The sequence below is a fragment of the Podarcis filfolensis genome, assembly GCF_964270895.1.
Source record: "Podarcis filfolensis genome assembly, chromosome: 11".
Classification (NCBI taxonomy): domain Eukaryota; kingdom Metazoa; phylum Chordata; class Lepidosauria; order Squamata; family Lacertidae; genus Podarcis; species Podarcis filfolensis.
Genome location: NC_139613.1, coordinates 48,724,820 through 48,740,430, shown reverse-complemented (window position 1 = coordinate 48,740,430; position 15,611 = coordinate 48,724,820). Strand labels below are relative to the sequence as shown.

General features: G+C 42.5%; 1 protein-coding gene across 1 annotated transcript in view; it reads left to right on the top strand.

Annotated features, from left to right (window-relative positions):
* Positions 1–15,611, top strand: part of FBN2 (fibrillin 2) — a 135,056-nt gene that overhangs the window by 22,603 nt on the left and 96,842 nt on the right. Inside the window, exon 6 of the mRNA XM_083576443.1 lies at positions 4,778–4,975. Within this exon, the coding sequence (XP_083432569.1) occupies positions 4,778–4,975 (198 nt within the window). The remainder of the gene's footprint in view (positions 1–4,777; positions 4,976–15,611) is intronic.

Genomic DNA, 15,611 nt, shown 5'->3' with positions numbered 1-15,611 from the left:
GCCAGAACATAAAGCATATTGGCAGATGCTTATGTTTTGAAGAATTATATACAGAAATGAAACATGTTCTTGGGAACACAAAGGCAGGATTTACTTGAACCCTATAAAAGTCTGATTTGTGAGTTAGTGGAATGAGGGCTAAATCAGGGTGTTTGCTTAAGTGATACTGTGATCGCTTCACCAAGTATTGGGCTCTCTGTGCCCTACCTAGAGTGGAGACCCATCTCTTGCCCCACCTAGATCAGAGGCATGGTTGATGATGCCAAAAGCTGGGACCTTTTCGGTGGCTGCACCATCTTGGCCCATGAAGCATGGGCAGCCCCCTCTCAGGCTGTCTTTTGTTGTCATTTTTATTGTGGCACTTTTTACTCATGATCTCTAGCTCTGCTTTAAAATAGATTTTTAATGTGTAGTTTATGTATTTTTCTTGATTTTTTTTTTTTTTGGTATTTTAGTATATTTTATTCTGTTGTAATCGTTCATTGTTGCAAGCCATCTGAGCAATGCTCTCCCGGTGCATGGGATTATAATTGTGCAGAGCCTAAGAATGGAAGGGGACCTTGTGGGGGTGAACAAACTATGGAAATGCTGTTATCTGCTGATCCCAAATATTTGCATTAGTGCCATGCCAGCCTAACATTGCTGATATAAGATCTGCAGCACAATCTCAGAAGTTAATTCAATTGTGCTCAATAAGGCTTACTTCCTAGCTTGTGTATTTTGGAGCTTAGCGTAAGTTTTGTGACATTGCATTGGTGTAACTTTTGTTACATCCAGTCTTAGGATCTGGCTGTTATTTTAAAATATAAATGAAAGATGCTGAAAAAGTACCATAAGGTAGGCGTAAATATATGTGTGTACACACAGAGAGATGGATAATTGTTTTATTATAGCTATTTTGTCATTCTCCATGTTCTAAGTCATTCCATTCTGGAGATGACAGTTTTCAGAGACAGAGAAAAACGTAGCAACTACATGTGAAAAGTAGGTTACCTACTCTCATCAAGGCATAAGATTTGCTAAGCAAACTATAATTTGTAACATGTGTTCCATCCAACAATTTGATAGAATTGTTCCCATAGCAACAGTGGGGCAAAAACAAATTGTGAAACTCCTAACATGACACTTGTCTGCGCACAAGGAAAATATGAAGTTAATTTTTGTTTATGTTAATTTTACGTTTAATTTAATTAGGTGTAAGGAAAAAAGTGTCGTCAGCCTAAGCATGGAATGCCTTCAGCAATGTGCCAGGTTGTTTTCCTATGCACCATGGCAATAAATCATTTTATCAGCCTTGCATAGGTTGGTTTGAAATACCACCAGGGATATGTGTCTACGGAAATATTTCAGATCCATGTAATTGTGGACTTGTAGGCCTGATACACTGGTGACGTGTCCAGGATACCATCATGAATACATCACCATGTGTTGGGACTTGTGAAATCCTTCAGCCTTAACATAGAAATTAATGACTTGGAAGGTAGTTCTAAAAGGAAAAATAAAAGCATCCCACTGTAGTATCAGGCATTCCTTAGAAAGTGGTTGTCCCTTAGAGTGGAGCTGATCCATAGCATGGTTTGATCATAGCATGATATGGATACTTTTGTTAAAGCCCAGAGAGCCAAGTTAGCACCTTGATGGACAATCTCCTACTGAACTTCATGTAAACGTCTTTGAGCAACCCAAAGGAAAAGTGGCATGAAAATATTAAAAATCCTATAGGCATTGGCTGATGCAAGTCTTCCTTTAAAACCCATGGTTTCCCAAGCTTGGGTCTCCAGCTGTTTTTGGACTACAGGCCCCATCACCCCTAGCTAGCAAGACCAGTGGTCAGGGATGATGGGAATTGAAGTCCAAAAACAGATGGAGTCCCAAGTTTGAGAACCACTGCAAAGAAGAGAAGAAAAGCTTGGATTTGATATCCCGCTTTATCACTACCCGAAGGAGTCTCAAAGCGGCTAACATTCTCCTTTCCCTTCCTCCCCCACAGCAAACACTCTGTGAGGTGAGTGGGGCTGAGAGACTTCAGAGAAGTGTGACTAGCCCAAGGTCACCCAGCAGCTGCATGTGGAGGAGCAGAGACGTGAACCCGGTTCACCAGATTACGAGTCTACCGCTCTTAACCACTACACCACACTGGCTCTCATACTCCCTCCTAGTTCAGCAGTACCTTAATGGCGTGATGGAACTACCACTGCAGCTCTGCCATTCCAAAAGCCAGGGCAGAAGGCAGGCAATGCCAATTCCATTATATGATGGCAGTGGGGCAGGCTTAGAATCCAACAGATCTCAGCCCTGCTACGGTACTTTTTGCTGGCTGCCACCCAGTAGAGATCCTGTTGGCAGAACTTTGCCTGGCTTCGTGAAGGTGCTCTGCTCTAGCAGAGTGGCATTGGCACTACTTTGCAGGTAGTGGGCAGGAGGAGGCCAGGGGAGGCTGGCGGGAAAGACAGAGGGACACCTAGGGCCAATCCAACATACACCTACACATCTGTCGCAAGGGGGCTTTGAATTGCTCTGTAACTAGTGAAATAATTGCGATAGGAGGAAGATGAACAGGGTGTATAGCCCAAACAAAATGAAGTAACTACTCATTTCTGCTTAAAGTCCAGAAGTTAGGGGCGGCGTTTCCGTCAACTTTTACATGCACAGATTGTTCTTGTGTGTGAAAGAAGCTATTCAGACTCATAGTGCATAGAATAAAGATGTAATAAGAATCCCTGCTGGACTTCCAGCATTTAGTAGTGGGCCTCTCCAGACATAGGTGGCAGTGTGCGGAACAAAGCAAAAGTTATTCAGACTGACACAAACACTGCAATTGGGCAGATATCATGAACATGCAAAACAGGCCGACAGCCTTGTGATAATATCCCATCTTTGCTCACCATTGCGGTACGAAATGGCAAGCTACACAAGCATGTTGGCTGTCCCTGTGCCAGCATGAATACGTTTCCAGTAGGGAGATCAAGCATCTCACCAAAAGGTTTATAGCAGGGGTACTATGTCACCCTGAACTAAATCGAACCCTTGTGTGGGGGCAGAATCCAGATGGAAAGCTGCAAGATAAGGAACCTTTTCCAGTACTCAGCATAAATTTGCTACATTTGAAACCAGCTTTTAAAATCCCTCCGTTAGTTACCCAGGTAAAGAAATGCATAGTCTTATTTGACTTATTTAGGATGATACATTTATTTGAATCTTAGCTATATTCATTTTTTCCTTAGACATTTAGCTTGTCCTTGTACGACCTGTTTTCCAAACAGTTCACTGAATCCTCTCTGACTTGTTCATACATAAAGAAATTTTATGTATTTCAACCAGGGCTTGTCTATTGCTGGTTTCAGCGTCATTATCTGCCATGTCTTGCCTATCAAGCAAGCCTTTGCGTACTGCGGTGGGGTTATTGGTCGGGGTGGGGTGTTATCATGTATTTTGTATTTTATACTTTAAACTGCTCTATGTTCTCTGGATAAAGGTGGTGTTTTGTTATACAATACAGGTCTTTTTTTAATAGTGGCCTATATTGCAAGAGGCTTGGACATTAAGTGACTGAATACAAAACTTTAATGTAACCTGCAGGCTCGCCATTTCTTTTGCTGAAATGAAGGGGCAATTTTTGGCTTTGTTGCATTATAGCTGTGTGTAATGGCATTGTTGCACTCCTTTCTTCATTGCAAGGCACCTTTGGGAAGGAATAATTAGTGCTGGAGAATGGGCAAGAAAGTGTGCCAGTTGTTTTCCCATGAATCTTCCTCAGCAGTTGCCTTTACTGTAGCATCAGGGTGTCCCGAACCCACATTTTTAAAATTGGCACATGTTGAGAACGCTGGCAGGGTAAAAGAGTGTGTGTGTGTGTGTGTGTGTGTGTGTGTGTGAAAGAGAAAGAATTTTAGTTAGCTAGTTTCCCCCATGGTTGGGGGAAAGTTAAGCACACCTTTCCTCCTGTCCCTCTCCAGGTGCAAATTGTCCTTTGATCAGGGCAATTTGCAAGGGAGAAGAGGCCATCTCTCTCCTTAACAAAGCGTGTGATCATCACCTGCTCTGAGCTTAATCAAGCTGAGTGACCACAAACCTCCCAGACCTAACAAGTCACCTAATCTTCACCTGATCAACTAGTAAACTGGGCTGTGTTCTGTCATCTACCTCAGCCTCTTCAGGTATATTCCCCACTGTTCCTGGAGACTCAGATCCTGTCACATTCATGGAGAAGGGGACACCTCTGGTTCTGGTGACATGTCTATTTCCTCTGGCCCCTGTGAACTGCTGGCTGTCTCTTCAACATCCTCTGCTGTTCATTGAGGAGACCTCCCCAGCCCCAGCCTCCCATTCCCCATCTTCAGCTTGTCCCGGTGGCTACACCCTCACTGGGATCTCTTCCATTTTCTCGGTGTCCTGCCAGGTCATGATATCAAAGCAGCACTCTGATCAAAATTTGTGCAAGCTGCATGACACCTGCCCTGTCATTCCATGTGTCAATAGTGTTTGATAGATATCTTTAACAATCCCTCCTTTTAACTGAAAATATAGACAAGGTACACTAGAGTTCAAGGAATTTAAATCCCTAGTGGGATATAGCGAATTTGTTTGTTTTTTATTTTTAAAAAGTCACAACATGCCATGGCCCTTCAGAGAAAAAAATGGTTCATTATGTTGCAAGCTTTCAAACGGAACATATTACTGCATCAGATAAGTGAAGTAAACTGAAAAGTTGCTCTGTTTATAGATGTGGAGGTGGAGGCACTCCTCAGGCATTAAAATGTTTCCTCTTAATTTCCAGATTACAGAACAGGCCCTTGTTTCACTCAGGTCAGCAACCAGATGTGTCAAGGCCAGCTGACTGGCATTGTTTGCACGAAGACGCTTTGTTGCGCAACCATTGGACGTGCATGGGGCCATCCTTGTGAGATGTGCCCTGCTCAGCCTCAGCCATGCCGCCGTGGTTTCATCCCCAACATCCGCACTGGCGCATGTCAAGGTAAGCCATTTGTGTTACATTAGTTACTGCAATTTAAATGTTTTCCTACTGTAGAGTAGATCTGAGCAATTGATTGAAGCCAGATGTTTCTTCCCTCCTTTCTCATATATATATATATATATATATATATATATATATATACACACAGAGAGAGAGAGAAAGTGAGAGTATATTCAAAATATAAAGCATTTCTGTAAGTGTCAAGATATTTGTTAGGCTGCATTAACATAATAATGAAACCAATGTGTTTGTGGAAGAATGAATTAGACCCACAGACTGTGCATGAAACACAAGAGTGAAAACAATTCCATTTACTCATTGAGATAGAGTCTCATATACTGCAATAGATGCCTTTTCCCTTTCTTGGGATAACCACTATACAGTCATACCTCATGTTGCGTCCGCTTCAGGTTACGTGTTTTCGTGTTGCATCCTGCAGGAACCCGGAAGTACCAGATCGAGTTACCAGAACGGCGCCTCGGCTTGCGTCAGTTCTGTGTTATGGACGGGCCTCTGGAACGGATCCCGTCTGTAAGATGAGGTTCCACTGTATATACCATGTCTATTTAGTATCTATAATTTCCCCTGCACAGGAGCAGCTGGTGGAGAGGGCAGCCACAATAGTCTTGGCCTCCCAGCAGCTACTGTCACCATGGGACAGTGAGGGGGCAGGTAAGGGCAGCAGAGAGAGCAGGGTGGTTCGGGCACCCAATCTGGCACTTCTGCTAGTGTGCCCTGCTGGCCTGACCTCATTGCTGCCCTACCCTATGCCATGTGCTGAGTGGTGTTCTCCTTTGGTGACTGTTGCTGCCCCTGTACATAATCAAGGCCCTGTCACCTTTGAACAAACTGCATTTTGTTAAAACAAATGAATGAGTGGTTCCCAAAGTGAAATGTGGGGTTTCCTAGAAAGGGGTGAGAGCAACTTTCCTCCTCCCCACCCCCAGAGTTGTAACTTGTTCACAACATACTGAATTGTGAAATATAGGAGAAATGTCCATTTTTACTCCTGGCCTTCGCCAGGCAAACTTTAAAGTACATTTTCTTGAAAATTGTGAGGGTTATTATAGTTATTAAGAAAATGTACTTCAAAGGTTTTTGTCCCTATAGGCACTGAGTATGTAATTAATGCAATTACGGGGCTGACACTAAAATCTGAGAGTCATGTAGAAATCCTCATTATAGGGACTGGTTCTAAAATTGGCAGCCTTAACAAAGCAGCATATTTGTCCTTGTACAAAATGAGTAAGTGACATAATTTCTGCTCAGTGGATTGAGACAGTGATCTTTTGCTTTCTAAGGTGAATTAATATAACAATAGGTCGTTCTACATCAGTCAGACATATGCGCCAATTTTATTCCATTGGATCAAATCTAATGTGGAATGAGTAGAAAAAAAGTAACCAGTAGTAATTTCCTGTAGTAACCAGTAGTAAATATATCCTTCCTTCTCCTTAGAACAGCCTTCTGCATCCTGGTTCCCTCCAGATGTCTTTGGCATATAACTCCCATCAGCCCTAGCCAGCATGGCCAATGATGAGGAATCATGGGAGTTGTAGTTCAAAAAATATCTGGAATACACTAGATTGGGAAAGTCTCACTGAAAGTGTCATAGGCTTAGGCTTAGGCTGCGAAAGAAAAACACAATGTTTCAATAGACTTCCATAGGTCAGGTAGAAGAATTGGGCTCATGGCCTCGCACCCAAGAAAGTAGTGCAATAGCAGAACAATTGTTCATGTGACTCAGAAGGCAATGGCATGGATGAACGTGAATAAAACTTTCTTTGCAGATCTTGCAGTAGGAACACAACAGTGTAAACAGCTTTTATTTTATGTAATGCAGCCATATGGGCCTCAGGCTTCACGTGTGTTCTTTGAACCAGCAGAACACTCTCAAAGACATTGAAGCACAGACATGAAATACACACATCGCTGTTTGCTACTATCTTACAAAACTACAATTTTTTATGCAGGAAAATTGGTATATTTTTTGAGAGAATATATGCAAACTTATATACTGGCATGCACAAGAGGTGTAACTGTTTACAAAAGTAGATTCAGGTAGGTAACCATGTTGGTCTGACGCAGTCGAAATAAATTAAAAAATTGTCCAGTAGCACCTTATACCCAGAACAAACTTAGTTGGTCTCTAAGGTGCTGCTGGACAATTCTTTAATTTTTTATTCATGTATACAAAAGTGTGTGAAAGAAGCTGACCGTGGGAAACAAAGTATGTGGTATTTTAAAAAGGTTTTAGCACTGCATCTTTTGCTCTGTCCAGCCTTCCTTAATGGTAGTACTGTCACAACTCATAGAAGAGTTTGTTTGGCCTTCCTGCTTCTAGGACTGGGGTTCCCAGTGTTCTGCCAAGACACTTCTGTACACCTCCCTTGGTGTCCGCAGAAGTGGATGGGCTGCCTGGAAAGAGAAGCAGAGGCCCCAAGCAGCCTCACACTTTCCCCATCCATTTCCCCAAATGCCCCTGAGTCCCCACGTGTGCCCAGGGATTTTCTTCATAGGAAGGGAAAGAAAGACTTGGGGGATTCTGGAACTGTTAGTCTCAGTCCTGGTTCCTGGTCGGGAAAAGCCGTTCTGGTGGGACCCAGGAGAGCTTGCTACTTCTGCCTTCTTCTATGTGAAGGTAGCTCCACCGCCCCCCTTGGGGCGGGAGATAGCAGTTTACCGATTGCAAATAGGCAATAAAATTCTTAAAGTGCATTTTATAGGAAATGGGTGGAAGTTTACAGACTGTGTGTCAGGCTTGGAGGTTTTCAAGGGTATGCTCACTATATGAGTATCTTTTCTCTGATGCTTATGACTCCTGTAGTTTATGGAGAGAAATGATTAGAAGTATGCCAAGGATTCACTTGGCTCTGTAGCTTCAGTGCCCTTGAGAATGTTTTTCGGCATTTCACGGCTTTGGCTGCTGGTTAACTGAGCATGGCAAATATCCTTAAACTGTGCAATGAACAGTTGACATTGTTGCAGAATTACACTGTGGAAATTGAAAACAGTGTGGGTATTTTGCCTGTGAACAATGCGCATTTAAAACAACCATTTTCTTTTTTACACTGTGTAATTTCACAATTGCTTCTTATGGCGTTCTGAATGTGCTTCGCTCAACATGAATTAGGAACTTGGCTGCTGAGAAGCTTGTACTGTCAAATCATTTCAGAGAGAAGCAAAATATCAAAGGCATAAAGATAACATCAGACTTTTGACAAGGGACAAATCCTGAAAAGTGCTGAATATCCATAATTCTTATTAAGCCAGACACAAAGGCCAATTGCAAACATGGATTGAATTTGCTTTCCTGCACACAGTACTGTGTTCCTTTTGTTAACTAACAGAGAAACACAGGAACTGATTATGTGTGGCCTTTATTCAGACCGTAGAATTGTGGAGTTAAAAGAGCTGTAAGGATCTAGTCCACCTGCCTGCAATGCAGAAATCTTTCACCCAATGTGGGGCTCAAACCCACGGCCCTTAGGGAAGATAATGGAGAATCCCATTTTCAAGTCATAATCAGAAAAGATTCCCTATTTGAGATCCAGACGGAATTGCTATGTCTTCCAACCAAATGAAAGAAGCACTTGAAATCACATTTTGTGCATCCTCAGAACAATCCCATAAAGGTATTATATGGAACTATTTGACAGCCATTATCAGTTTTCCTGATTTGCGTGCTGAGGTCCCCCAAAACACCCCTACCCCAATAACTCACACATCACACATAAATTTTTGTTTAAGGTTTTTGGCATAATTTTGGCCACAACTTTATTAAACATACAAATTGTGAGTGGTTGCTTAGGCATTGGTTATGACTATCTGCCCCCCCCCTGCCTTGGGGAATAGCACTGACTCCCGGATTCCAGCGAAAGCCAGTGTGGAGGAACAAGATCAGGGATAACTGGAGCTGCGGCACAGACCCTCAGCTTCTCCCCGCATGCTCCCAGGGGCTTACATGGCCCAAACCCGATTCCAGGGGTTTGGACGAAAGGATGGTAAGCCCCTGAATTCCTTTAACGGAATTCCCGTGCAGCAGCAGCATTGGAGGGGCAGGCACAGCCAATCCATGCCTCTCCACCAACCAATTTAAACCAATGCCTAACCGCCAACCTTACAAGTTGTGACGATTTGCTACGCAGTAGGCAAAAACCAAATGGCACACACTAATCAGCCAAATGGAAAAATCCCTACCAGGCCCCCGCACCAAGGCGGACGACCCCATGACAGGCATAGCAAGGTCAAAGCACAAGCCCAAAAGGGAGGGAGGGCGGGTGATCCGGTGCCCACAGCGAAAGAGAAAGCAGCTTGCTGCGAACCTTGTTTAAATAACCTCTGTTCCCACCCCCAAATTGGCAACATCAAATTTACCCCAGCAACACCAACCACCAATCCAAGCCAGGCCCCTTCAATCTATCCTGCCTGGCAACTACGGGGTGCTTTGCCTGGCCCCATCCGCAACACGTGCTCTCTTTTAGTGAGAACACGCTTTGCCATTGAACTGAACAACTGAGAGAATTATGTTGTTGTACACCTCCTGACTTTTAATTCGAAAATATAGATTTCAAGTCCATGTCCAGATGTTCTTTCTCTTGCTTGGTGTGCTTGATGGCACATAACTCATATCTTCTGCATTTTACTTTGAGAGATTATGTGGGTTTGTTTTTCCTGTTTAGAACAATGGCACTATGGAAATAGAGGCAGCAAACAACTGCCATGTCCAAGCCATCGTCCTCAGTAGGACAAAGGGTTCTAAGGGTACCACTGTTTGCTGTTCCTCTTCCTTCTAGGCCTGTGGCAGCATCCTGATCTTTATTTGCACAGGCCCTTTCGCACAAGCTTTCCTGTGCCCGTCACTTTGATAGGCCCCCTGTTTTAAGTGTAGGGTAGAAGCCCATCTTCCTTGCAAGTGTGATTCCCTTTGCATGCTTCTTCCAAAAAATGTATGTTCCTAAGTTTAAAGAAATCTGATGATCTTGAATGAGATTCTGCATGTTGGCTTGTGGCCTTCCCTGATGTGTATGGTTCTGCTGCTGGCCTCTGATGCTGGCTTGAGTTTTGTTTTCATGTGGCTTTTAGAAGAGTTTAGATCGTGAGCTGCCTTGTAACCAAAAGGGAGGATAAACTTATTTGATGACCCTCCCCAATCTATGAGGTCATACAGAGAGGCCTTCCTACATGTCCTGCTTGTAACTGAGGTACATCTGGTAGGAAAGCTTCTGAGATGTGGAACCTCCTTGCCTTGGGAGATCTATCTAGCCCTAGCTATGTTAGGTTTTAGCTGCCTGTTGAAGACCTGTTTATTTAGACAGGCATTTAGTCTTAGCTGTTTACATCCTATATTATTGGATTTAGGTATTACTGGATTGTTTGCATTCTACTGGAATTTTTTAGATGGATTGCTTTTTGATTAGCTTTCTTGAGCACTTCATTCTGGAGAGGCAGGAGACAAGTGGTGTGTGAGAACGGAAGAAAGAGAGAGAGAACACAGGCATATACACGCAGAATTGTAGAACTGGAAGAGACCCCAGGGGTCACCTGGTCTAGATTACAACTAGATCAAATGTGACAGATGGCCATCCAACCTCTGCTTAAAAACCTCCAAGGAAGGAGAGATATGCCCTTTTTTTTTTTTAGCCACAAGATAACTGGAGGAGGAGAAAGTTACATTGACAGATATCACTTTATCTGCTGAGGAGCATGTTGCTTTGCAGTGGAAGCTTCGCTTAGTTTCAGTGGCTGCTTCTGATGTGATATGGCAGAGCTGCTCTTCAATACAAAAAGCAAAAAGCCTGACTACGCATGTAGCTGTAACCAGTAAAGTGGGCTTTAAAGTTGAAAGGTTTAAAGCAGCATTTCTCAATCTGTGGGTCCCCAGATGTTGTTGAACTACAACTCCCATCACCTCTAGCTAGAAAGGCCAGAGCTCAGGGATGATGGGAGTTCTAGTCCAACAACATCTGGGGACCCACAGGTTGAGAACCGCTGGTTTAAAGTATGCTTTAAACCAAACATTTGGTTTCCTCTCTTGTACCTGTCTAGGGGAGAGGACAAGCTGGAAGAGATGACCGTTTGACATAGCTGTAGTAATTAGTACACATTTATAATCAACTTAGAAACAGATGAGAAGCAATTCCAGCAGAGACTACCCTGATGTGAAACAGCGCTCTAAGAACACATCTGGTTAGACATTGTAAGATTTTAGAAACACTCAATTCGGGATGAAAACAACAGATGTTAGTCCTGCCTTATCTACAGTAGAAGGGCACTGTAAATATGTATTAACTGGACTCAAGCTTTACTTCCTTACAAGTCCATCTTATGCCACTAGGATTGTGAATATTTCTGCTCACATGACTGGCTAGAACCACTTGTTCTAATAGCAGACTCAGGTGGTGAGTGCTGACAAGAATGTAGGCAAAATGAGGCCACTGAGAACAAGAAGCGGAGGTATCAGCATATGTTAGGGAAACACTGATGTTAACAAATATTTTAAAAAGCAACTAACAGCCTAGTGCAGAAGAAACATGTTCAGTAGCCATGGAATTTTGAGTTCTCATGAGCACATGCTGGAATCCAGGCAGAGGTGGGAAATACTCATGTCTGAAACCTATGTTTCTATATCCCTGGAAAGGACTCGAGTTGATTCTGGTGAAGTGGGGTTTGCTGGACCATAGGATGGCATAGTGGGAACCACAATATTCATGGGTAGAACAATGTCGTATCTTACAGACTCTCCTGCTGTCGGTGTCTCCCACCTATAAATGGTCACAATAATATTTTGATTTCATCTTAGTATTCTGCTGAACCAAAAGACCTACAAGCCCTTTTTCATATGAAAAACGAAGTGAGGCATGAAAAATATAATAAGAGCTATTTACAGAGATGGAAACCAATGTGGCTTCTAACCTGTGGCCCTATGAAACCACTGAAATCAACTTGATATGTGCTTTCATTTGGCTAGTTCAGAACCTCACTGTGTAAGACTGTGTCCAACCAAATTTCAGACCTAATTTGTGTACATATGTAAATATCAATAGCTTCTCTAGCTTCAGTTGCTGATGTAGCAAGGCTCCATTCATATTTCACTTCCTGATTTCTTTTCCATAGAATAGTTTAACATAATGCAAGTTGCTGTCTTCCCCCCCCCCTTCCTTGTTTTTTTTTTACCATAAATCGAACTAAAGCTGATAATGATTAATAAAGTTCCTTAACTACTAAAATGTTTTCACTGCAGGGAGAGAGGGAAACTTAGCCTATTTTTGTTTCCTGCTAGTAGAGCAATTAATTATTTAATAATTTAATATCTGCAACTCATTTAGCTGTGAAACATTCTCTTGTGAAGGAGTCAAACAGAGACACTCTTTGTAGAAGTAGTGGCCACCAGAGAATTCATATATTGCTGTTTGCACATTAATTTGCTACTTACAACATCTGTAAATTGTTAATATTAGCTACTGCTCTGCTGACACAGTTGGCTGCATTTGAATAAGCAACATTGGCAGATAAAAGGTCTACTTATACTGAATGCCTCCATGCATTGAGTGCACATTGAAGCAGAAGGCTAAAGGTCAAACCCTGTACCTTACAGCTAAGAACTGAAAGAGGCTATTGGGAATACTGACGTGGTTACTAATACCACGTGTCTGGTGGGACTTAACTTTGGGCGAATAATTGCAGTGCTGAAATCTGCCCTCCAATGTCTCAAAAGTTTTCTGCCCTTCACTTTTTTCTTTGCCTTATTCTCACAGCACTTTAGAATTTCAGGGGATGGTGTTTCCCCCCCGTTTTTGAGCTTACCTTATTGTTTCAAGGTGGCCAAGGGTGGTATATGCATTTTGCCTTCCAGTAAAGATTTCTCTTGCACTCTGCTGCCTTCCTGCCACTCCATGCTTCCTAATCTGAAAAAGCCCCATGGGATGAGTTCCCTTATGACGTCTTGCTCTGGGCTTTAAAACACAGGAACCCCAGAAACTCCATAGCGCAGACTATTAGTGAGATGATTTGTTGAATCAAAGAAAGGGCACTCACAAATTACCCTTTGGTCACCTCAGAAGTAACATAAGCATAACAAATTCCTTCCCCCTGCCCATGAGAATTTTACCAAAATATCCTCTCCCCCTCAATAATTTTTGAACACAATTTCTTTTCTCATAAACTGATGAAGATTGGTTGAAAAAATCCAGAGGAGAAAATTTTGGTGAAAAGTTAGAGTAAATTACACATTTTCCCCCAGCACTTCCTCCTGCCCAACCTATTGTCATTTTGTATTTGTTGTCTTAATGTAATTATTGTCTTAAAGAGAAGCTTGCTCTAGTTGGTATCCTTATATTATAACACTGGCCAATTACCCTTCTAAGCCCCAGCTCAGTTAAATCACTGGCTGATCACCTGAAATCTTCTTGCTGTTTTTTTCTTTCAAGCTAACATACTGAAATATAATACAGTGCTACCTCGGGTTACATACGCTTCAGGTTACAGACTCTGCTAACCCAGAAATATTACCTCGGATTAAGAACTTTGCTTCAGGATGAGAACAGAAATCGTGCTCCGGTGGTGCGGCGGCAGCAGGAGGCCCCATTAGCTAAAGCGGTGCTTCAGGTTAAGAACAGTTTCAGGTTAAGTACGGACCTCCGGAACGAATTAAGTACTTAACCCAAGGTACCACTGTAGTGACATCAGAGGTGGTTTTAGGGTGGCACAACCAATGTGGCAGAACTGGGCACCGCACTGCAAGGGGAACCACAACAATTCTATAGAACGGAGCACAAGAGGCAGGGGGTACCAAATTTGCGTCGCACAGGGCACCACTGAAATTTGAGAGCCCAAAGTCTGCCACTGCTCCCATTGGCTTTTCCAAAGGACTTTGGTGGGAGACTTCCTCTGTCCTTGCAGACCTTCTTAGCTTGGGCTTTCATTGATTTCAGCTTTAAAGCATTGGGTCCTCCTTCTTCCTTCCTCACTTCCTAAGCCCCCTATGGACACTGATTGTTTCCCCTGGCAACAAGAGCTTTCCGTTCCAAACTCTCAGACTTGTCTCTTTTTCTTCAACACACATCTTCACAGTCTTCCGAAGCCCCTTAAAAAATGCTGAGCCTGCCCTTTTATTCTCTCCAGTCAGACCCTCCAACCAGTCGCCAGGTTCTCACTGGAATCCCAAAATTTCATTGGCCTATAACTACAGACCAATATATTTGAGTGGAATTTCTACTGAAATGTATGAAAGTTGAATTATATAGCCAAGTGTCACAACTGAAACCTTATGCGTTCCATAGTAATATTTTCAGCTAATCAGTTTATCTTCCTCCTGGAAAACTGTCGATGGTACCCCAATACAGTGTACAGTGGTACCTCTAGTTGCGGACACGATCCGTTCTGGGGTGCTGTCCACACCCCAAAAAGTCCACAACTAGAGTGGTGATTCTGCGCAAGCGCGGAGCGTGATAGAGCGCTTCTGTGCATGTATGAAGCATGCAGAATGCTTCTGCGTGTGTGCGCATGGCGAAACCTGGAAATATACACTTCCGGGTTTGCTGCATTCGCAAGCTGAAAAGATGCAACATGAACCTAACGCGACATGAGGTATAACTGTATCTGGCGTCATTTAGGAATAGAAGTCCAGTCTCACCCTTTCACACAATTAACTTGATAGTGTTTGAAACAGCACCATCTTGTTACATTTAGATTTCTCCCATAAAAATACAGTTTCTTACAGGGACCATCAACAGTCTGTGAACCTGTGGGTATAGGGTGATATATAAATTCAATAAATAATAATGATGATAACAGTCTGCAAAATTCTTAATGTGCCATTTAAACATGCTAAAATCTGTATATAGGTGCGGGATGTGTTGAGGATTTTTAATGTGCTGAATTAGCACTGCTGAGATGAAAAAGAAACGTAAGTGCCTGTGTCATGGGGTTCTGGGTGGAAAGATTGGTCACCATTGCACCTGCCATCCAGAAAAGGGCAAAAATCTGGCCTCTCTATTGAAGAATGTCTGCAGAGTCATTGAGCTTTTTCTAGACTACTTGAATGCATGTCATTTTTTATTAGAAAGAAAATTGATTGTTCTAATGTACCCTCATTATAAGTGCTGTTTGTCTTGAACAGCCTATATTGTAAACCAAAAACTTTAAAAAAAGGCAGTTCTAGGAAGGACATGCAGGAGTCCACATGGCTTTACATCATCTCTATTCTATGCATTATGGAGGCTGTTTATTTCTAAATAAACTCAGCATAGTTTCAGCAGCAAAGTATAAACACTTCTGCAAATGTAGTTACAACTGAAGTTTGGCAATCAATGGTTATAATAAACTATGTTTAGCTAGATGTCTACATTGTAAAGTCTTTCAAATTCTTATAGTTTGCAATCTATGTGTCTTCAGGTTTCTGGAACTAGAATTGTTTTTGTTCGTTGGTTGGTTTTAAATAGAATAATTCCTTGCAATGTGGAAATTTAATAGTGTAGAAGCAAAATGGGGCTATCTAAAATAAGATGGTAGCTTCTCCATACTCAGCGGATGCAGAAGTTACAGAAGTTCTGAAATAAAAATAAAATAAACTTTTAAAACACTCTAGAAATGGCTGCTTACCCAGTCATAGGGTGGGCAGCTGTTGTGGCCCATT